The sequence below is a fragment of the Erythrolamprus reginae genome, chromosome 2 (genome assembly GCF_031021105.1).
Source record: "Erythrolamprus reginae isolate rEryReg1 chromosome 2, rEryReg1.hap1, whole genome shotgun sequence".
NCBI classification, from domain to species: Eukaryota; Metazoa; Chordata; class Lepidosauria; order Squamata; family Dipsadidae; genus Erythrolamprus; species Erythrolamprus reginae.
Genome location: NC_091951.1, coordinates 83,949,755 through 83,973,294, shown reverse-complemented (window position 1 = coordinate 83,973,294; position 23,540 = coordinate 83,949,755). Strand labels below are relative to the sequence as shown.

General features: G+C 38.9%; 1 protein-coding gene across 1 annotated transcript in view; it reads right to left on the bottom strand.

Moving 5' to 3' along the window:
- PHF2 (PHD finger protein 2) overlaps positions 1-23,540 on the bottom strand; it is a 155,241-nt gene that overhangs the window by 20,536 nt on the left and 111,165 nt on the right. Inside the window, exons 9-17 of the mRNA XM_070738534.1 lie at positions 22,953-23,059; positions 20,286-20,377; positions 19,711-19,800; positions 17,959-18,387; positions 16,616-16,735; positions 14,744-14,862; positions 6,716-6,894; positions 6,242-6,315; positions 4,075-4,232 (exon numbers count right to left, since the gene is read on the bottom strand). Of these exons, the coding sequence (XP_070594635.1) occupies positions 4,075-4,232; positions 6,242-6,315; positions 6,716-6,894; positions 14,744-14,862; positions 16,616-16,735; positions 17,959-18,387; positions 19,711-19,800; positions 20,286-20,377; positions 22,953-23,059 (1,368 nt within the window). The remainder of the gene's footprint in view (positions 1-4,074; positions 4,233-6,241; positions 6,316-6,715; positions 6,895-14,743; positions 14,863-16,615; positions 16,736-17,958; positions 18,388-19,710; positions 19,801-20,285; positions 20,378-22,952; positions 23,060-23,540) is intronic.

Sequence of the window (23,540 nt, the reverse complement as noted above, 5' to 3'; positions counted from 1 at the left end):
ACAAGAGCACACAACAGATTCAAGCTCAATATTAACCGCTCCAAATTTGACTGTAAAAAATACAACTTTTGTAAGAGTTGTTGAAGCGTGGAACACATTACCAGACTCCGTAGTATCATCCTCTAACCCCCAACATTTTACCCTTAGACTGTCCATGGTTGACCTCTCCAGATTCATAAGAGGTAAGTAAGGGGCATGCACAAGTGCACTAGAGCGCCTTCCGTCCCCTGTCCTATTGTCTCTCCTATATCCTATATCCCATATATCTTCTCTTCTATCCCTATATCTTTCTTCTATTCTCTCATCGATTTATTTTATCCTATATTCTCTTTTCTATTCTTTCTCTAATTCTATTTCCTTGAAGATGTCATCTATTACCTTCACTGCATATTATTGTGTATTGGACTAAATACATACATACATACATACATACATACATACATACATACATACATACATACAATAAAATAAAATAAAATAAAATAAAATAAAATAAAATAAAATAAAATATTTCATGCAAATTGGGTGGTCTGGGGTGGAGCTCCATTTTCGCTACCCCACTGCGTTCCCCCCCCCATCCAGGCGTTGTGTGCATGCATGGAGGCAGCATGGGGGTTGTGCACATATGCGGGGGAGGGCATGGGTGTGGGTACGTGCACACACACACTGGTGCATGTGTGCACATCCTTTGGGCAGACAAGCCAAAAAAGGTTCGCCATCACTGCCCTAGAACCTAATGTCCCACAATCAGTAAAGCAATGGAAGTTGACAACAAGCTGGATATTCCAGAAAGAAGGCAAACCAAACTGCTATATGTCTCCAAATTGTCCATGAAGCATTGACAGGAAAGAAAAATAAATGTTTCAGACTGGCCTACACAACCTTAGAATATTGTCAAAAATGGGAGAGGGCGGGGGGGATTTCAATGCATACACGAGGTCTATTTCTGAGCTGGAAGACTTCTGCAGGAAGAAAATTTCAAAGGCTCAGCTGGCCACAAGCAATATTGTGAAGCTACTATTTCCACCAAAGGTGCTGCAAATTACTGACTGGAAGGGAGTTTTGCACCTGCCGTAATAATTGTTTATTTTGAATGCATACACAGCATGCATTCATATCAGCAGAATGGCGTGTTGTTGAAATTTGTATCATGCTAATGTATCAGCGGCCATGCAACTGTATTTATAAATCAATTTTCTTGTGAGGTGCCCTGAAGAAATGAAAACAGCAACGGTAGCTCTTTTTAGTAGTACTGGATATGGGTGAGCACTTGCTTCCCCTCATTAAGAAAATGAGTTCAAAAGAGAAATTCGTAAAAGGAGAGCTAATGCACCAACCTATTCTAAAATATGTCAAGACTCTGGAAAAACACCCTATGATGTTCAGCAGGTTATGTTTGGATCGTTTTTTGGATGGAGTTGGTGTTTTAAGGAATTTGTCCCTTTTGTAGTGCTATGCTAAAAATTAGCAAAGCTGATTTTATTACTATCATCAACTCCAAGAGCATTTAAGACAATTGTTTGTTTTCTCCAAGAGTTCACTTAAAACCTTGAACCCTGAATCAAATGTAAATGGACCATCAAAAGTTGCCTGCCAAATGGGAAAATTAGAGGGGAACTGCCTAGAGGAAGGTGAGTGTTAGCAAATAAATTGTGGGATCTGATCAAAACCAGTGGCTGGCAGGCAGAGGGAAACCAAGTTCTTCACAAACTCTTAAAGTGACAGAGCATTCAAGCACAAACATAAATGGAAGAGACTCCTAAAGGATTATGTTTTTTAAAAAACTGAATTGCCTGTCACTTTGCCTTGGGCTTAAAGATTCTGTTGATCCTATTCTTGAACAATTTCCTTAATATCAATAAGATCTGTGCAAGAAATTTTACATTGGATTGCCCCCAATGTGTTTTTCATTAAGGATATTTGTTAGCAATTCTGGATCGGCTCATAATGAAATATAAAACAGGAAACAATTATTAAACCCTGGAAAATAATATCCCCTTTTTGTACTTGTAGTAATTATTAGCATATATTTTTCTTTAATGAGAGCCAATACTGAAGCTTTTTTATACATAGTATAAAGTATGCAAAATGCAGGTTGCACAGTAAAAAATACTTATATCTAATTTTATCTGTTATGTATCAAGACAATTATTAGTTTTGTCATACTGCCAGTTTTGTTTTGAATAAATAAATTTCAACTCTTCAGTTCATGCCTTATATATATATATATATTTAAAGTTCTGTGTAATTACAAAAAGTTTCTCTGTGAAGAGAATATAATTACAATATAAATTCCAGTGCATTACAAATAATAATTATTTCTCTAACAATGAAGTATAAAACATAATTCCAGTTCTTTTATCCAGACACAGTCTGTTTATTTCCATTTCTGCTCTTTCAAGAATCCATTTAATTCAGAATAAATCAAAAAGGCAGCATGGTTGTGATAAAATGTACTTGAAACCTTATTTTGGGGGAGGGGGAAATTTGGTGAATCATTACTCGGTATTTTGACGTATTATTTCTACAGCACAGATCTAGAAATTTGTGCCTGTTTGGAGATTCTCCAAATACAGTTCCAATTTGCAAAGAATAGGTCCATTTCTACAGGGAGATCTAGCATCTCTCTAACTGTGAATCTAGTATCGACACCTGTATCTTTGTGTCTGGTATTGTGATTTCAGAAGGATAACACCTATTTAGAGAAATAAATTGCATCTGCTGCAATGATGAATACTAGGCAGTCAGCTCAACTGCTGTATAAGTTTTCTGAATTGCTCTAGAACAAGACTAGTCCCATACGTTGTGAGATACTGCGGTGCAGCAAAGCTCAGCCACCAGACAGTTGTGCAATACAAAGGATTGTGGAAACAATGGAAGGGGTATTTTGTCCACAAACTTCTCTAATATAGATTTAATGACATTTATCCAGATTTGCTTGACCAACTCCAAAATGATTTAGAAGTCCTTCTCAATGAAGTACAGGATGATTTATACCTTGAATTTTTCTTGAGTTTCATTTATTCCTAATTCTTTGTTTGAAGCAAACTTATAATGTTCTACTTTGAAATTAATTGTGAGATAAATTCAGTAGGGCAGCCCCTAGCAAAGTGTCCATTTTGTTTTTGTTTTTTGAAATATATTAGTCAAATTAATTGGTCCCAACAAATCAGAGATCATCAATTCAATGGATTACTAATGGTTGCACATACCCTAGGATAAATAACTTAGACTGGGAAGTGGAGGAAGCTAAGATTTTGCATTTGCTTTTGATGGGATATTGAGAGAGAATTTCAAAAGATAGACCAAATCGGACGACTTTCAAAAATTTGATTATACTAATGCAAAATAAATTGTGTAAAATGAAAATATTCCTGAATATTTAAACATTTTTCCCTAGAACTACATTAAATCATGTAATATTGTGGTGGCCTTTGACTGGGTTCTGATGACCAGGGCTTGTAGCAGTCATATATGATGCATTTAAAAAAAGAATTTATCAACATTGGTTAAATCTTTATATTTACCCAAAGCTTTCTCATTTAACCACTAAACTACATTATGTGAAATATAATTAATAAGAAACAGGTTTTAATTCTTCACTAAAGACTTTAGATTACTTTGCACAACCTTAAATGGACTAGTGAAAGGGAAAGTATCTCAGGGAAGCTTCTGCCTTAATATATTAAGATGCCACCATATTCACCATCAAATTTTAAAGTAAAGAGTATACACAGACAGAGAAAATGCAGTTTAAATGTGAAAAAATAGGTTGTGCAACTTGATTAGAACAGGAAAAGGAGATTTATATTACATGTGGGAATCCACATTCCTTTTAATTCCTTTTAATTTTTTTCCTGAGCTTTCAAAGCCAACTTTATCTAGTACATCCTTTCAATGAACCAATAATTATGAGAATGAGCAAATTAGATAGATGGGGGGGGAGGGCAGACGGAGATGGATATAGATATAGATATAGATACAAATATATATAGATATAGAGATAGAGAGAAAGAGATAGAGATGGTTATAGTCTCTTAATTACTCATATTTTTCAGAATATAAGATGCATACCTGTTACTGTTGTACTCTAAACCCCCAACTTCCTTGCTTGCCTGCAAAAGATCTAGAATGCCAGCTGAACTTGCAGCCTCTTTCTTGGCTTTAGAATTGCGCCCTGGCTTGGCCTCTGTGTCAATGTGGAGGGAATCTTCATCAGAGGAGTCATCACTCTGCAAAAGTCAAAGGAAGAGTATAACTCACAGTCACTCATACCCTAATCACCTCTAGAGAGGATTACTATAACGTGCTTTAGATAGAGCTGATCTTGAAGAGCATTAGGAGTACTCAAGTATTGTGACATACTTTGGGGATTGTAAAGATATTTTGCTTACTTTAACATAATTTAGATGTCTTTGATAAGTAATTATATAACTTTTAAACATTTTGTTTGATTAGTTTGTGCCCCCAGCATGGTGCATGTCATACCTCTGTCCTTGAGTTAGGTGGGCTGCCTGTCTGCTTTTGGATGCAATTCAACCTGCTGGTTTTGACCTTTAAAGCTGTTCATAGCATCAGACCAGGCTATCTAAAGGACCACTTCCTCCCGATTATATCTTCTGTCCCATTAGGTCCAGTAGCTGTGGCCATTATGGCCACTGTGAAGACATGTCTTCTGGATCTCATCAGATGGAGCTCTTTACAACTGTATTTTCCCCAAAATAAAATCCCATCTATTTTTTTGAACCCTGAAATAAGTACTTGGCCTTATTGCCATGCACTCAAAAGCCCGAATAGGGCTATTATCAGGAGATGTCTTATTTTGGGAGAAACAGGGTAGATGGGTATACTGTGGTTCCCATCTTCTAAGGAATTCCATCCAATGAGATCCAGAAGACATGCCTTCTCCATATGGCCTTTGCTATCTTGAGCATCATCCCACCTGCCCCACCCTGAGCCCCACGGGATTGGACAGCATAGAAGTCAAACAAACTGACAAACAAACAAACAAACATGATTTTTCCAATGATTTCTGGGAATCCATTGAAGGGAGGAGCTGGGACATGATTGCATTATAAGAATTTATTAGTATTCTCCTTCAGTCTTATTTATTTGACTTCTATGCTGCCCAATCCCATGGGACTCAAGGCGCCTTACAACAATATAAAACACAATATAATACAATGCCTTGTTTTTTCTACTTTTTATTTCTACTTCAATTATTTAATGATTGCTATATTGTTTTGGTTTTCAATATGGCTGTATATTGCCCAGAATCATGCATTCTGAGATGCTATATAAACCTGCTAAATAAATAAAAAATTGTACTAATTGGACTCAATGGACTTATTTGACAGATATTATTCGAAAAATGATTTTGCACAATAAACACTAGTTGTACCATAATAATATAGAAAGACAGGTTGTAAGTGATTCTATTGGATTCTGCTGATGTATTAAGAAGAAAACAATTCTTGTTTGCTTCCATATCCTCAGATCCGGTTCCTGAAGATACTCCACTCACAGCATTATTAGTTAGTTATTATTCAGAAAGAGGAGAAAACAAAATATCCTATGTTAGTTGAAGGCTACTAGAGGGGCACTAAATTCCAGATGGAAGCTTTTCCCCATAAACCAGCCAAATCACTCACCCAACTAGCATAACATAATTATATTGTTGTGAGCTGCCCCGAGACTTCGAAGAGGGGCGGCATACAAATCTAATATATTATTATTATTATTATTGTTGTTGTTGTTGTTGTTGTTGTTGTTGTTGTTGTTGTTATTATTATTATTATTATTATTATTATTATTATTATTAACAATTAGCTTGAAATAGGTACCCAGAGTTTCAGTAGAAAACTTCCTCTACCCTTTTGGGAGAACTTTTTCCCCCCTGTGTAACCAAATGATAAACACAGTATTATGTGAAAATGTATTTTTTCGTCACTGGAAAAGACACTCGGTGGAATGGATTCTTCCTAGAGCTTTAAATACATTCCATAGGACTGAACAATCCATTGAAGAAGATTGCAAGGAATTAAAAAGAAATGAACAGAACTCTCTTTACATATAGACAGATGTTAAGTTCTTCTGGGAAAGAAGTGTACATTACTGTAGGGAGAAAATATTTTTCTTGTCAGTGTTATAAAAAGCAATAAATATGCAGTGTATGTCTATGATTTTGGTAAGCGGCACAAATCCTATTAGGCATGAGAGTAATTATATACTGACAGAATACCTTGTATAATACTGATTCCACTTTTGGCTTCTTCGCTGGAGTGTGCTGTGTGGTTTCTTTTTTATCTGATAAAACTAGGAAGAAATTGAAATAGAGTTTTTAGCTTTACTAAATAAAAAACAGCATGTAAGCAATCCATCTCATTTTTAAAATGTATTTCCAATTACTCTGGTCATATTTCATTTCTGCACATGCACTTTTAGCTAAAAGGCCTTCATGCACATGTACTGAATCATCCCAAGATATAACAAATCTGCAAATAGGTTAAACAAAGCTGGGAAAAAAATAATACTGTCCAAACAATTAGACTCACACCTGCAACAGTCTGTGACTCGACATTTGCAACTCGAAGGGCCACACAGAGACTTAGCTAGTCATTACTTTGGACAGAAAGTTATCTTCATCTCAGTTTGTTTTGGTTTTGCTTTGCTGTGATGAATAGCATAATTTATACAAGAGTAGAAAGAGTCTTACATGATAAATCTCTTTTTGTGGCGTTTTTCTTCCTTCTAATTGGAAATTCATCTATCTTCAATTCTCCATCATCTGAGACATATTCATATTCATCTTTCACAGGTTTTGCTTTATCTTCTTTGAAATTTTGCTGTGACCCAAATATACCTGGATTCAACGGAGTTTTCATCCCCTTTGATCTATTAAAATAAAGGAAATTAAATCAGGAAGGGCAATACCGAAACAAGTTTTTAATAAGAAATGTCATCATATTAGAGCCATTTTGATCTACAATAAATAACAAACACTTAGAATCCACAAATGGGTACATGTAGAAAAGCAGTGCACTACATAAATACATTTTCCAATACTACCAGAAAGTAGCCAACAAGATATATAGTAAGATCAAAATCCCTTCTAGGATTTTTTAACCAACTAGGTATCTAAACCCACCACCGTTACATTTACAATCAGCAGCAGCGGCAGTATTCCAGTTCAACCCAGTGCAGAATGAATCACCACTACAGTTCGGTGCTGACTGAGTTTTTTACTTCCCTATCTAAGGAGAAAAGACACTGACCAATCCAAAGACACCCAGCCAGTTTCAGTGCACAAGGAACAAGTAGAATGTTGGTCTCACAAAGGGGTGGGTTGCTGCCCAGAAAGGGCGGGGGGAATGCAGTGGGGTAGCGAAAATGGAGCTCCACCCCAGAGTATCCAATTTGCACTGAAAGACGTTGAAAGAAAATACAGGGCGTCCTGCATAAACCACACCAACAGTGTCTCACAGCTTCTAGTCCAGCATGTTAACCACTACACCACACTACCTTTAAATACAGTCATACCTCGTATTACGAACCTAATTGGTTCCAGGGGGAGGTTCGTAAGACGAAAGGTTCGTAAGACGAAACATTGTTTCCCATTGTTCCCATGCAACAACAAAAAAACCCGCAAAAAAAACGCTGCCACCCGGCTGTCACCTTTTAAAACAGCCCGGGGGCTTCTCAGCGACCTCCTGAACACCGAACGCCAAACCCGAACTTCCGGGTTCGGCGTTCGGGAGGCCGCCGAGAAGCCCCCCAGCTGTTTTAAAAGGTGACAGCCGGGCGGCGGGGCTTCTCGGCGGCCTCCCAACGCCGAACCAGGAAGTTCGGGTTTGGGGTTCGGCGTTGGGAGGCTGCTGGGAAGCCGCCCGGCTGTTTTAAAAGGTGGCAGCCGGGCTGGGGGGCTTCCCAGCAGCCTCCCGAACCCCGAACTTTTGCCGAACTTCCGGGTTTGGGGTTCGGGAGGCTGCTGGGAAACCCCCCAGCTCGGCTGTCACCTTTTAAAACAGCCGGGGGGGCTTCCCAGCAGCCTCCCAACGCCGAACCCGGAAGTTCGGGTTTGGCGTTTGGCTTCGGGAGGCTGCTGGGAAGCCGCCCGGCTGTTTTAAAAGGTGACAGCCGGGCTGTGGGGCTTCCCAGCAGCCTCCCGAACCCCGAACTTTTGCCAAACGTCCGGGTTCGGGGTTCGGGAGGCTGCTGGGAAGCCCCCCAGCCCGGCTGTCACCTTTTAAAACAGCCGGGCGGCTTCCCAGCAGCCTCCCAATGCCGAACCCAGAAGTTCGGGGTTCGGGAGGCTGCTGGGAAGCCCCGCAGCCCTCTCTGCGGGTCCTTTTTGGCTGGGAGGGAAGGTGAAATGCCGGCAGCTGTAGCAGCTGCTACGAGAGGCATTTCACTTTCCCTCCCAGCCAAAAAGGCTGGCCTTCGGGGATAAAGGGGCAGGACTGCCCGGGCAGAAGGCGTGTCCCTCTCTGCGGCTCCTTTTTGGCTGAGAGGGAAGGTGAAATGCTGGCGGCTGTAGCAGCTGCTATGAGAGGAATTTCACTTTCCCTCCCAGCCAAAAAGGCTGGCCTTCGGGGATGAAGGGGCAGGACTGCCCGGGCGGAAGGCGTGTCCCTCTCTGTGGCTCCTTTTTGGCTGGGAGGGAAGCTGAAATGCCGGCGGCTGTAGCAGCTGCTACGAGAGGCACTTTGTTTACCAGCTTCCCGAAGGTGTGGGCTGGGGTCTTTCTGGGAGAGCAAGTGGCCCGAAGTGAAAAGAAACGCGTGGAGGCTGGTAAACAAAAGGCAGAACTTTCAGCTTCTGGGTGGATGGGAGGATCTAAGCGGCCGGAGGAAACAATGTAAAACGCCGCTCCCATCCACCCAGAAGCCAAAAGTTCTGCCTTTTGTTTTCCAGCCTCCACGCGTTTATTTCGGCTTCGGGCTGCTTGCTCTCCCGGAAAGACCCCAGGCCACACCTTCGGGAGGCTGGTAAACAAAAGGCAGAACTTTCGGCTTCTGGGTGGATGGGAGCAGCGTTTTACATTGATTCCTCCAGCCGCTTAGCTCCTCCCATCCACCCAGAAGCCGAAAGTTCTGCCTTTTGTTTACCAGCCTCCCGAAGGTGTGGGCTGCGGTCTTTCTGGGAGAGCAAGCAGCCAGAAGCCGAAAGAAACGCGTGGAGGCTGGTAAACAAAAGGCAGAACTTTCGGCTTCTGGGTGGATGGGAGGAGCTAAGCGGCCGGAGGAATCAATGTAAAATGCCGCTCCCATCCACCCAGAAGCCGAAAGTTCTGCCTTTTGTTTACCAGCCTCCACACGTTTCTTTCGGCTTCGGGCTGGACAGGAGGAGCTAAGCAGCACGGAGACGTTGCCAGCCCAGCGGCGTTTTACATTAATTCCTCTGGCCGCTTAGCTCCTCCCATCCATCCAGAAGCCGAAAGAAAAGATCAGAAGCTGGGGAGTCGGGGTGTGTAGAAGAGGTCCGCGGGAGAACTGGGGGGAGCTGCAGTGCCTAGACACCCGCCTGCAGCAAAACCACCCCGCGACCACCACCTTTGCCCCTAGGGGAAAGACCCCAGCCCATGCCTGCTGCTTGCTTTCCTGGGACGACGCAAAGACCACCTTTGGGAGCTTCCCAGCCGGGTCCCGTCCACGGAGCAGTGGCTGCGGTTCCCCCCAGTTCTCCCGTGGACCTCTTCCACACACCCTCGCCACCCCCAGCCTCTGCGCCGCCGCCCGACTGTCAACTTGTAAAGAAGTGAGAAGACAAGGAGGAGCTGGGTGCCGATGGCGGTGGAGGAAGGCAAATGCTGCCCGAAGGCTGGGAGGAAGGAGGAATACAGGAGGAGGAGGAGGAGGAGGAGGAGGGAGGCAGGGAGGAAATTCTGGAAATGACATCACAAGGCAGGGAAATCCCTGCTGCAGTAAGAGAGCACAAGGGAGAGCGCATGCCCAGTAGGAGAGCCCACGCCCCCCGGCTCGGGTTCGTAAGGTGAAAATGGTTCTTAAGACAAGGCAAACAAACCATGAACCCCGGGTTCGTATCACAAAATGTTCGTAAGACGAGGGGTTCGTATCATGAGGTACCACTGTATATTAATGGTATTAATAAGGTTCTACAATAGGAGTGTCAAACTGGATTTCTTCAAAGGCTGGAACAGCATTGTAGTTCTCTGTGGACCAGCTGGGAGTGGGTGGGAGACAGGCCAGGCACCTACTGCACACTCTGACAGCCAAAACAGGATCTGGAGGAGCCACATGCGCCCCCCTCACATCCCATTTTTGCCCTGGATGACCTCCTAAAACACTTTGTCAGCCAAAACATATTGTATTGTAAAATTAATATAATAAACGAGTCATTAACTTTTATAATCCATAGGTAGCCTAGTTGATAAACTTTAGAAATTGAAGTCCAACATATTTGTAGGGGAAGCCAAACTAGATTTAAGCACCCCATGGGCCAGATTCATCCCGCAGACCTTGAGTTTTGACACCCTCTTTTATTATTTATTTATTATTATTATTTTATTTATTTATTGGATTTGTATGCCGCCCATCTCCATAGACTCGGGGCGGCTAAAAACAATGATAAAAACAGCATGTAACAATCCAATTAATAAAACAACTAAAAACCCTTATAAAACCAAACATACACACAAACATACCATGCATAACTTGTAATGGCCTAGGGGGAAGGAATATCTTAAATCCCCCATACCTGGCGGCATAGATGAGTCTTGAGTAGTTTACGAAAGACAGGGAGGGTGGGGGCAGTTCTAATCTCCGGGGGAGTTGGTTCCAGAGGGCCGGGCTGCCACAGAGAAGGCTCTTCCCCTGGGTCCCGCCAAATGACATTGTTTAGTCGACGGGACCCGGAGAAGGCCAACTCTGTGGGACCTTATCGGTTGCTGGGATTCGTGCGGTAGCAGGCGGTTCCGGAGATAATCTGGCCCAATGCCATGTAGGGCTTTAAAGGTCATGACCAACACTTTGAATTGTGACCGGAAACTGACCGGCAGCCAATGCAAGCCAAAGAGTGTTGAAGAAACGTGGGCGAATCTTTTAGAATTAATTTTCAACATTAAGCAAAAGATTTTTTTTAAAACAGGGTTCATAACCTCAAACTGACAGGAGGAAAATTCAAAAGCAATATTAAAAAGAATTGCTTTACAAAAAGAGTAGAAGAAACTTGGAATCAACTTCCAGCAGAGATAGTGAGTCAATCCTCAGTAACTGAATTTAAACATACTTGGGATAAACACATGTCCATCTTCTGATAATTTTTTTTAAAAAAATATCCCTCACAGGGCAAACTTGATGGACCACTAGAACTTTTTCTGCCATCAGTTCTGTTTCCATATTTCTACCCCTTTCTCTCTCAAACATGTACACATATATGTTACAAGGTACTGTTCAGAAACATATAACCTTTATTATGGAAGTGAGATATCACAATTCAATAACATGAGAAAAAACAATATAAATACAGAGGGTAAAATTTATTCTCGTTATAAAAAAGAAACAATTTCAAGTTCATTATTAAAAATGAAACATTACTTATTCTGCTTATTTTCATTCTTCAATTCATTTGCTAAGCTACAAGTTTTATCTGTTCATGCACATGATTGAAATGTGACATAAATTGGAAGCCCATGGTGTTTGATTGAGCCAATCACTTCTCTTCCTACCCAGCCCACTGACAGGGTTGGTGTTGTTTGGAAAATAACCGGAGGAAGGAGTATTTGTCTGGATTGTATGATTGCTTTTTATAAGGGTTTTTTAAAACTGTTTTAATATTGGATTTGTATATGTACTGCTTGTTGTGAGCCACTCCAAGTCCTCGAAGAGGGGCGGCATACAAATCTAATAAATAATAATAATAATAATAATAATAATAATAATAATAATAATAATAATAATTATTATTATTATTATTATTATTATTATTATTATTATTATTATATACATTATAAAGTAACAAAGGCATCATGCTGCATTGGTTGCCAATTAGTCTCTAATCACAATTCAAAGTGTTGGTTTTAACCTTTAAAACCCTATATGGCTTAGGAGCTGATTACCTATGCCTCGTGTACCCCAGTTAGCATCTAGAAGCCACAGTCGGCCTTCTCCAGGTCCCATCAGCCAAACAATGCCGACTGGCAGACTCTATGGGAAGAGCCTTTTCTGTGGTAGTTCCAACCCTCTGGAACCAACTCCCCCCCCCCCCCCCCCGAGATTCATACCTCCGGAAGAGCTTAAAAACAGCATGGGGCTGTTGAGCCTGACCATCTTTCTTCAGCCCCTAATATTGATTGGTTGAATGGAAGTGTGATTAGGATTCGTATGGGATGAATGGATTGATGGACTAATTTAATTGTTTTAAAGTTTTATATGATATAGGGTCATGTTTTAGTACATTTGGTTTCTATTGTTATTGTGTATTATTATATTGTAAGCCACCCTGAGTCTCAGGAGAAGGGCACCCTATACATCAAATTAAATGAATGGATGGATGGATGGATGGATGGATGGATGGATGGATGGATGGATGAATAAATAAATACTCCACTTGTGGTACCTATGATATGTCTATAACAAAATCAATTATATGTCTGGTTTAAATAGAAGTATCAAAAATAGATTACCAAGGAATCAAACAAATAATTATGAATAAAACTTCTATCTCTTTCATGTGGCAGATGGCATTTATCTTTCTGCTAAGAGAATAAACTTAAATATAATTATCAGTGCTTGACCAGCATTGATAGACTAATATTAAGTGGTTTATTTTAAAACCTATCCGATGGACTAGATGTTCATTTTCTAGGAACTGATCAACCTCTATTGATCTTGAAAGTTAGAAAAAAATGTACTTTATTAAATTCAAATGCAACACCATCTGGTTCACAATATAATCATATATAAAAACTGTGAAATAAATAGTTCATATGCATTCTACAGACATACCCATTTATGCAGAAAAAATAATATGAAAAATGAAAGATACTATCAACCAAATGTTCTATTATTAATATCTACTAGTACTATCGAATTCAATCTTTGCCAGCCAGGCAGTATCATTAGTATTACTAAAAAGAGATTTTCTTACTTCTGAAGAAAAATCTGAACAAAGGTAGCAAAAATGAGTTCATTTATCTTAGTTGTCAAGACACAGCACGAAATAATTACTTTCAGGTTAGACTGAATGAAATGAAATGTTATTAATGATGGGGATAACATTGATTAAAGCAGTTGCAGATGTTTAAGACTGTTAAAAATTGAGAGGGAGAGTGGTGACATGGGTTTGTACCAATATGAAAGTACATGTTTATGGTTACAGATAAGTAGCATCTATTATGACTTCTATATTCCTTCCTATCCTTTCCCCAAATTGTAAATCAAAAGGATGAAGGCACACTGAAGTCAGGAAAAATAGGAAAATGAATTTATAATGGGTGCCTACTCCAGTAGAGAGTTAAATGACCAGGCAAGAAGGACAGATGGAAAGTCTTCTTAATAGCAAGTCAGCACCATAGCATCATGCAATGGCATGTGTGGGTTTCTAAATTAAAATATTCTTGAAGCTGTTCTGGGTTCCAACAGTACTTCTAACCAGGCATTGCTAGAACCATTCCTTCCCCATAGCTGAATGAAAGACCAGGTTCTTAATTATGTAACAAGGACTCTGTTCTGCAAACAGAAAATCATTACCCTAACTTTGAATCAGTGATGGCTGACTCGGAATTATGCCAAAACATTGGAAACTACCAGGATCTGATAACTGTACTGTCAAATCTGATGCTGTAAGTTACCAAGACTATAGAAAAAGGTTTATCTTTAAGGGATGGGGCAGTCATCCATCAACTCTTCAATTTGCCTCCTATGCTTACAATTTTGTCCCAAAATGAAATATTTATTGACAAGCTTTTTTAAGAGTCAGATTTTAATTAGACTATAGCTTTAGCACTTCTATATCTTCACAGTGATGAATCATTTCTGGATACATCACTCTTTTCTAATTAAAATCCAAAAGGCCTATATAGTGTTCCTTTGCTTATTTAGTCCTTAATTACACAGGCTTTTAAGCTCGCTTTGGTCATTAGGACTCTTATCAGCTCATAGTCAACAATAAAGTACAGTATAAATAATGCACATACATAACAATAGAAATAAATCAAACCATTAAATATATCTTGCATTATTTGAACAATAATTCAGCCTATGATCATCATAAAAGACAGCACCAAATGTCATCAGAACAATGTTACGTTGCAGTCACCTCCCATAAAATCTCAGATCCCTAATGTTTGGGAGTTTTTAAGTCAGTTCTTCTCTCCATTTCTGATTGAGAGAAAAGAGGCCCTTATCTTTGGCGTGTTTGTTTCCCCCCCCCCCCATATTATAGGACTATGGACAAACAAAGCTTCCTTGCCTCCTCACTTCCTCCTTTCCTCCCTCCTTCTCTCATTTAATGACCTGACCAATGAATCAGCTTGGGTTACTTCTGAAGCGATAGGATAGGATAGGATAGGATAGGATAGAATTATTTATTGGCCAAGTGTGATTGGACACACAAGGAATTTGTCTTGGTGCATATGCTCCCAGTGTACATAAAAGAAAATATAGATTTGTCAAGAATCATGTGGTACAACACTTAATGATTGTCATATCTAGTAAGTTATGAAATCTGGAAGGCTTGCAAAAATCAGAGCAGGTACTATTTTTATTAGTCAATGTTCACTTACCCAAGTATTTTCTTGTTGGAGAAAGAAAACATAAATTTATTGTCTTTATTTCCTGATAATGGTGTCTTCTCCAGTTTGTGCTCCTCTTCCATTTTTAGTAATGAATCAGGTTTACTGTTCTGAAAATTAGAGGGAAACAGTTATTATCTCAGATGCGAGACTATTTGTTGCTGCATAGAATCAATGGCATATAAATAGCACAGCGTACATCCCAGTTTGCCTCCCATAAGAACTGTTCTGAGTCATATAATCTGTTACAAAGTGAAAATACATATGTTGACTTAATTGGTAGTAGGGCTGCTCAGGAAAACCCTAAATAGTTTAGTAACACAGCAACAAGGGTACCGAAATGGTCCTCATGGTTGGCTGCCTAAAACAATTATGTTCCTTGGAGCCTTAAAACTGCCATGGAATTTTAACTGCAGACTAAAACATTGAGTTCAATTTTATGTGACAAAATTTAAGGAAAGCAGAAGGAAATTGGGAGTGATAGAAAACAATTATCATTCCACTGGTTATGTACGTAAGGGCCCAATACACTGGTTTAAAAAATGTGCTGTATCTTAAATTTCCAGCAACCAAATCCAATGGGCCATGATATTTCACAGACATGTGCAACTGGATCATAGGGAATACATCTTGCTTATGGATAATAATAATTAATAATAATAATGTATTAGATTTGTATGCCGCCCCTCTCCGGGGATTCGGATGAGAAAATGTGAATCAGGCTTCAGTGAAGTTTATGATGAGACAGGGCACAAGAGCTAGGATGGAATCTCACACTAGCTCAGTGCCTCTGAATGCTATTTGTGAAATGAATGTGCATCTATAGGATCAATTAAAAATGAATCAGTGTGAATGGGACTGTACATTGTACTAATTGCACAGTAAACTGAATTCTAAGATCTCTTGTGAATAGAAGAATTTCAATCTACAAAATGAAAATCCAAGGCACAATATAGGTTTAAAGAAGCGTCAGGATGCATTTTTCACTTATTTTCCTGCCTCGTTGCAGAATATTTAAATCTCCTCCTCACTATTATACTGGTATTTTAAAATTATTTGGAGACAGACTTTCAGCAAAAATTGCTTCTTTTTCCTCACCTTAGCAAAAGTTTCTCATAAGTAGAACTATGCTAAATAAAAATTTTCTTACAAATATTGACAATATTTAGTGTTTATCATACATACTCTATTATTCTGAACTCCAAACAATTTCTTGGGGCTAATTTATTTATTATTAATGATTTAATCAATTATTTTTACATACTGTGTTTCATATGCTGCATTAATTGCAAACTGTCTTTAAATATTGTTTGTTAACAAATGGGCAGCATATACTGTATGTCAACAATTAAATAAATAGTTGACTTTAGTTGAATTGAATAAATTCAATTGGAAATGCAATCATTTTTTGGCAATGCAATCCTACTACAAAACAAACAAAAACAAATCTGTCAATAAGTGAAATGGTTTTCTAGTATTGAGTTGAAACTGCAAAATATCCTTTTTTTTCTGTAACTCTTCCCCACACAACCCAAATAGAGAAACAAAAAACAAATTAACTTTTGGGTATTTTTTTTAGAAAAGAAAAGGTTGAAAGTGCTAATGATATGCAGGAAATCTTTCCCTCACTCTCAATTAGTTTTGTGATTATCATTTCTGAATACTCAAAAAATAAAAAAAGAGCTAGATATTTGAAAACGTTCAATCAAAAAAAATCTTCAAAAGCAGTTTGTTGGAGAAAAAAAAAGATGTCAGGAGAAATTTCAGAGAACATTTATCCAATCAGTATCCCTAATGAGCACTAAACATAAGTATAGTCCTTACTAAAATGTTTATTGATGCCCAAGATATGAGAGGCTATACCTTATATTTCCATTTTGCTTCTGTTTTCGATTTATTCTGCTCCCGAATCTCAAACTTTTCCACTTCATTTTGCTTCTCAGGAGATTCTTTAGTAGGGGTATTCAAAGCATTCTTGGCAGCCTAGTTAAAAGAAATAAAGAGACTGGCAGCTAATTTCAAATGAACAAAACATGTCTCTCTCCTACTGATTCCCATATGTCAAATTGGCTAATATAAATTTTCAAAATAATAGGAGTTGAGATGTGTCTAGAAATAATATGACACTGAAAAGTAAAGCATCAAAGGTCATCAAAGAAAAAAAATCATTTTAAAAGCATGACAAGGTGCAGATAATAAGGAAAACAGGTTAATTTGCTAATCTTAATATTCTACGTGCATATTATGAACCAATTCTCACAACTTGTGCAATCCATAGCCATCTCCAACATGTGGACTATTGAAAAACAAAACTTCATTACTTCATTAAGTCTTAGAAACTCTTAATGAAGTAATGGAGTTCTGTTTTTGATTAGTCCACATGCTGGAGACCTCTATGGATTGCACAAGTTGTGAGAATCAGTCCAAATTCTTTATATTGCCAGTGACACTGGTAAAGGTACTACAACCTTCCATCTTAGAGCCCCACTATAGTGTGGTCATCCACTGATTTATACAATAAAACAAACCAGCAAAGTAATTAAAAAGCACAGACAGAACACTGTCACTGTATCTCAGTGATGGGAAACCTTTTTTTCCCTCGTGTGCTTAAAGAGCATGGGCATTCACTAACGTGCATGTGTGAGTGCCCACACCCATAATTCAATGCCTGGGGAGGATGAAAACAGCTTCCCCGCCCACCAGACGGAAATGGCCTGTTTCCCAACTTCTTGTGAGCCCAGTAGGCTCGTGTTTGCCCTCCCCAGGCTCCAAAGGTTTCCATGGAGCCAGGGAAGGGTAAAAATGCCCTCCCCCATCCCCCTAGAGGCTCGCTGGATGCCAAAAATGCCCTCCCAGAGCCAAAAATCAGCTTGTTGGCACACACATGCACATTGAAGCTGAGCTAGGGCAACGGTTTGCATGCCAACAGATATGGCTCCACGTGCCACCTGTGGCACCCGCGCCATAGGTTCACCATCACTGCTATACCTAATTTAATGAAGGGAATCCATACCAAACCAGGGCAGCTGGAAGTCAAGGGCATGGACTGAGCAGGGTATATCAATTTTGGAAATTATGTTTATAAATTGTGCTTGGATATAGAGAATTTGGAAGCTTGTCTATTCCCATGAGCTAAAGAGGAGAGCAACTACCAAGAGATCTCTTTTCCCAAATTATTACAATACAAATATATTAACTCTGCTCACCTTTCCCTTCTTTGGTGTTTCAATCTTTGTTAGGGCCTCTTTTGTGTGGGCTTCCAGAAGGTCTAAATTTGGAATGGCTGGTGGAGGTGGTTCTTTAACTTTTTTGCCTTTTTTCTTCCCTTCCCCCTTTACTTTTGGTGTTTTGGGGGGCTTGGGGGGCTTAGGTGGCTTGGGAGGTTTAGGTGGCTTGGGAGGTTTAGATAGCTTGGTGGGTTTCGGTGCTTTTATTGCTTTGGGAGTCTTTTTCTTAGGGACTTTTTCAGCCGGTGGTGGTGGTGGAGAAGGTGGTGGTGGAGGTGGCGATGGTGGTGGTGGTGGAGGAGGAGGCGTTTGTGGTGGTGGTGATGGTATTTCTTCTTTCTCCACAGGAGTGATTTCCTCAACAGTCACATTAACACTCACTTCAGGTTTGCTGACTTTCAAAGCATTCTTCATGAAAAGAAAACACGAGCATATTGTCAGATCAACTTTCACATTTTTGTTGCTACAAAGAGCTAATCTTCTACATTATTTTCAAAGATTTCTAAAGATGGTTCTACTGAAGATTGGCAGTACTCAGAGAGAAGGCCAAAGTTGCTTCATGGTTTTATCCCATCTTGCTCCACTTGTGAGAACTATAGAAAACTGAGGATATAATCCATTCTATGGTTACTCTCCTATAGTTTATTTTTAAATTTCATGATAGGACTGAGAATATTGAATCCAAATGGTACGATTAATTGAAAAACAATTTATACCACTTACTATTCCACTTTATAATTTGCACAGTGCTTTTATTTTGTTACATGTAATACTGCAATAAAGCAATGCAATTTTGGTTATGTTTTTCCAGAAAAATCTACCTTATACATCAACATAAAATGTTGTATACTTTGGTTCCGAACATTAATATGGCAGGTTGCCTTCATTTCTTTGTATGTATTCTTTAGTTTATATACAAGATTATAGAAAAACTTTCTATAGTTTCTATACAACAATCTTCTAAACCAGACTCTATAGAAAAAGAGTCATGCAATAAATAGAGGGCAGCATATAATTTAATATAAATAAATAAATAAATCTGAACAGGCCTCACTTAAACATGTCTAAATAACCTTACACTATAAAAATGTTGTTTTTATTAAGAAAACATCAATATTTGATAATAGCAAAATGTAATCATTTTAAATATAGACATTTGTTATTCATTTGTTTTTTTTTAAATGTTAGTTTTTCCCATTTTTTAATTAAAACAATAGAACTAACATAAGAAATGAAGACAGCCTCTTATTTAAAATGCTAATTTTTCCCACCAATTCTTTTTTTTTCCAAATTGGCACTGCACATGAATGAGTGCATGAAGCGCACACGTGCCCACAGCACAGGAGGAAGTAAATTGGCAGTGAGGTTAGTTGGAGACCAGCCCTGAGTTTCCTAATAATTTTATTATTTTATGGTTGGGGGTCACCACAATACGAGGAACTGTATTAAAGGGCCGTGGCATTAGGAAGGTTGAGAACCACTGGTCAAGAAGTACTTGTAAATGTGTATTAGATAAAGCAAACTGTAATGGAATACAGTTGCTACATTTAAACATATACGTCATTGATATGTGGCCCGAAATGAATACTTTTGTCCCACATTAAACTACAAGCCATAGCTGTTGTAATTAAAGGAGAAGGAGTTTGACTGATCTTACAGACATGAGAATAACTTTTCTTGGTATTTTATGAGAAAATGCATGAGGTATTTTATTCAATAAAGGATTCTCACTTCGCTTAATCTTATTTCTTTGGCAAGGTCCTTAATCAGTTGTGCTGGCTTAAAATGTTCTGGGAGTTCATCTTCATGGTCCATTAAAGCCTTGAGTTGAATAAAACAAAATACAAAAGGTTAAAAAATCATCAAGAAATCTTATAAAGATTATGCTATTTAAAATCGTGCAGTATTAACTTTATGGAGCAATCATACAAGGCAAAAACCAGTAGTTTAGAATTATGAAAGGACATGTATGCATTCACATCAAGATCCTACATATAGAAAGGGTCCAGAGCCACTTTTGGAAAGAAAGTGGCATTTTAAAAATCTGTTTCCTTCCCAACCCAAATCCTTTATGTCATCTCCCATTTTCTTGCACTTCATTCTGCCGCATCCCCCTCTTAGAATTTCAAGTGCATTTCGTAAACATTCATTTTAATGATACGACACAAGTACATCTGAATGACAATACAAGACTGGGTGTAAAATGGCTCTGCTCTTACAGAAAGAAAATTCTGTTACCAAGAAAGTTATTTGCGTCCCCTTTTTCTGAATTGCCATGCAATCATATACAACAAAAAGATTCCTACCTGTTTTTTAGTCCAAGATCTGAAAGCACCATTTAGAATTTTTGCTCCCTGGACTAAATGGGAAGGAGGCTGCTTTCCAGCTTTGTGCAATCCTTAACAGAGTGGGGAAAAATAGAATTCCATTCAATGAGTGTGACCAATTGTGTATTTATGTAGCTTTTTAAAATCATACATGTAAGAGATTAAACTGCAGGGTGAATTGCTCCTGGTTTGCTTGTGCCTGTCAGTCGTCGGAGAGCCGGCCGCGAAGGTAGCACAAGGCTCCATCCACCTGCCCAGACTCTACCATTTGGGTTCTTTTACCCTCTGTGCTTGCACAAAGCATTCTGGCCATGCGCAGAGGGTAAAAGAACCCAAATGGCAGCATCTGGGCTGGTGGGTAGAGCCTCGCACTGCCTTTGCAACCATCTCTCAGACAACTGACAGGCACGTGTAAACCAGGAGCATTTCATCCTTGTAAAACTTGCAGTCGAAAAGCTTGTGAATTGAACTTCTATGATCATAAATCAGTAGTTCCGAAACCTTGAAGATTAGTTTGGAATCCGTACTTGAACTTCCTTAGCTTCCCATTTGTATTTTGCTGAGCTAATTTCTGACTTGACTATATGTGGAATCGATGATTTAGTGATGATATTCTTCCTGATAAAAGCTGTGTTGACCCAAATGGCAATGCTCATATTCGAAGACATAGAATTGAAGCCAATACTTCAATTCTATGTCTTGTAACATTTATGGTGGAGACACCATAACCATATCCCCTATTCCTTGTTGTCCCCTCTTTAATTCCCTAGCTAAAAATTGGGCAAATGAAATTTACATGGGCAGCCTCTCAGTACTCCATTTGTAGCTACTGGGTTCACTGGCAAAATAGGACAACAAAACTTTAATTTGGGTGACACATTATTTTTTCCAAAGTAAAGGTGTGAACATGATTGGAAACCTCCACAAAGCTAATCACTTGCATTTGCCTCAAATCACTAAGTTCTCTCAAACAAACTTGATGAAATTTACCCAGTGTGCCTGTTGGAAACACAATTTTTTAATTGTGAAAGGGGATTGGGAATTGAAGGACAAAAATGGGGGATAAGTGTCATTATAGCCCTTAAGAAAGCCCTAAAAATGTGCAGGAAAAATGATACTGTCATTTCTGATTAGCTGAGCATCATTCCAATGATGGATCCACAAGCTGTGAGCCCCTTACCTCACAACATTTATTTCCCACTCATGATACAATGGGTGGTGAAATTATGGAATTTGCTATCACAAAACGCTGTGATGGTATTAAAAGGCAGTTGGGCAAATACAGTAATTCTTCGTTTTTCGTGGGGGATGCGTTCCAAGACCGCCCATGAAAAACGAATTTCCGTGAAAGTAGAGGAAAGATATTTATTTATGTATTTAATGAGTATTTGGACTTTTAAAACCCACCCTTTGCATTAAACAGTCATTCTATAATGCTTCTCAGATGGAACTACATGTGATATCCTACCAGTTTCTTTAACAGAGTAGAGTAGTACTGTAGAAGAATTTTATGAATTTTTAATGGGTTAAAATTTTCAATTGATTTAATGGATTTAAGCCCCCTTTGAAACTCCGTGGAGTAGCGAATCTGCAAAAGATGAACCGCAAAGTAACGAGGGATTACTGTATGCTGAGGATTCACCTGTTAATTTTTGCTTCTACATTGCTACCATTCTAGTCCTTTCTTCAAACAGTCTCATACTCAAATCACTTTCAGGACCAAGGGTACTTATTAACATTAAGGTCAGTTTAGAGATAGTGTATTGTAGTACTGCAATTCAAAGGTTGGTCTTAAGCAAGGGGATATACGGTAGGTTGAAATTTCTATTCAACCACAAAGATCCACAGATGTGGACCAATCTTGACCTACTTCATATTGTTGCTGAACGTAAATAAAATTTTGGAACACTTCTAAATATGTCACTGAGATCTTAGTGGAAAGCAAGATATGAATACATAAATAAATATATAATTTATTTATTTATTTATTACTTAGATTTGTATGCCGCCCCTCTCCGAAGACTCGGGGCGGCTCACAACATGTAAAAACAAATCATAAGCAATCAGACAAATTTAAAATATTTAAATATTTAAAAACCCCATATGCTAGCAGACACACACACAGACATACCATGCATAAATTAAACGTGCCCAGGGGGAGATGTTCAGTTCCCCCATGCCTGATGGCAAAGGTGGGTTTTAAGGAGTTTACGGAAGGCAGGAAGAGTAGGGGCAGTTCTAATCTCCGGGGGGAGTTGGTTCCAGAGGGCCGGTGCCGCCACAGAGAAGGCTCTTCCCCTGGGGCCCGCCAACCGACACTGTTTAGTTGACGGGACCTGGGGAAGGCCCACTCTGTGGGACCTAATCGGTCACTGGGATTCGTGCAGCAGGAGGCGGTCTCGGAGATATTCTGGTCCGATGCCATGAAGGGCTTTAAAGGTCATAACCAACACTTTGAATTGTGACCGGAAATTGATCGGCAGCCAATGCAGACTGCGGATTAGGATTGAATCTGAGTGCTTCATTGGTGAAGTTTATCAATCCACAAAAAAGCATGCAGATTTTGTGGTATGGTTGCCAGCTTAAATATTAATGGGAAGAAACAAAATGGTATAGAACAGGAACAGAAAAGTTATTTTTATTTACCTTTAAATGATTCCAAGAAATACCTTCCTGTATACCAACATGCTGTTTCATAGTTGGGAAACTGGGTTAAACTGACAATTTTTAATCGTCTTTCAACTTCATATGCTCTAGGAAACACAGCAAAAAAAGCTTCAATTGCAAAGATCACAAAAAGTCTTCCCTCCACATCCAAAAAAAAAAAAAAATTCTACCATCATTGCCCAGAATGCATCAGGTATGGCTTTAATTTCAAGGCACTTATCTAGAATTGTCAGTTGCTACAGAAATACACAAATTCAAAACAAAGAATGTTTTACGTGATCTTTGCTGATTTTAAATGAACAGATAGCATTTATATAACTCAGTAATAATCACCAAAGGAATAACAGACTCCAAACAAATGTACATCAAAATTGTACGACACGTACAGTGTTGGATTTATAACACAGGAGGCACTACAATCTTATACATGATTCCTCAAAATTAAATCTGGCTTAATGTATCATACTCGTTTAGTTAAATGTAACATAACCAAAAGTTTGTTCTCCTGAAGCCTAACACAAAATTTACTCAAAATTTTTCAGAAGACTTGAATGTTAATTGTGAACA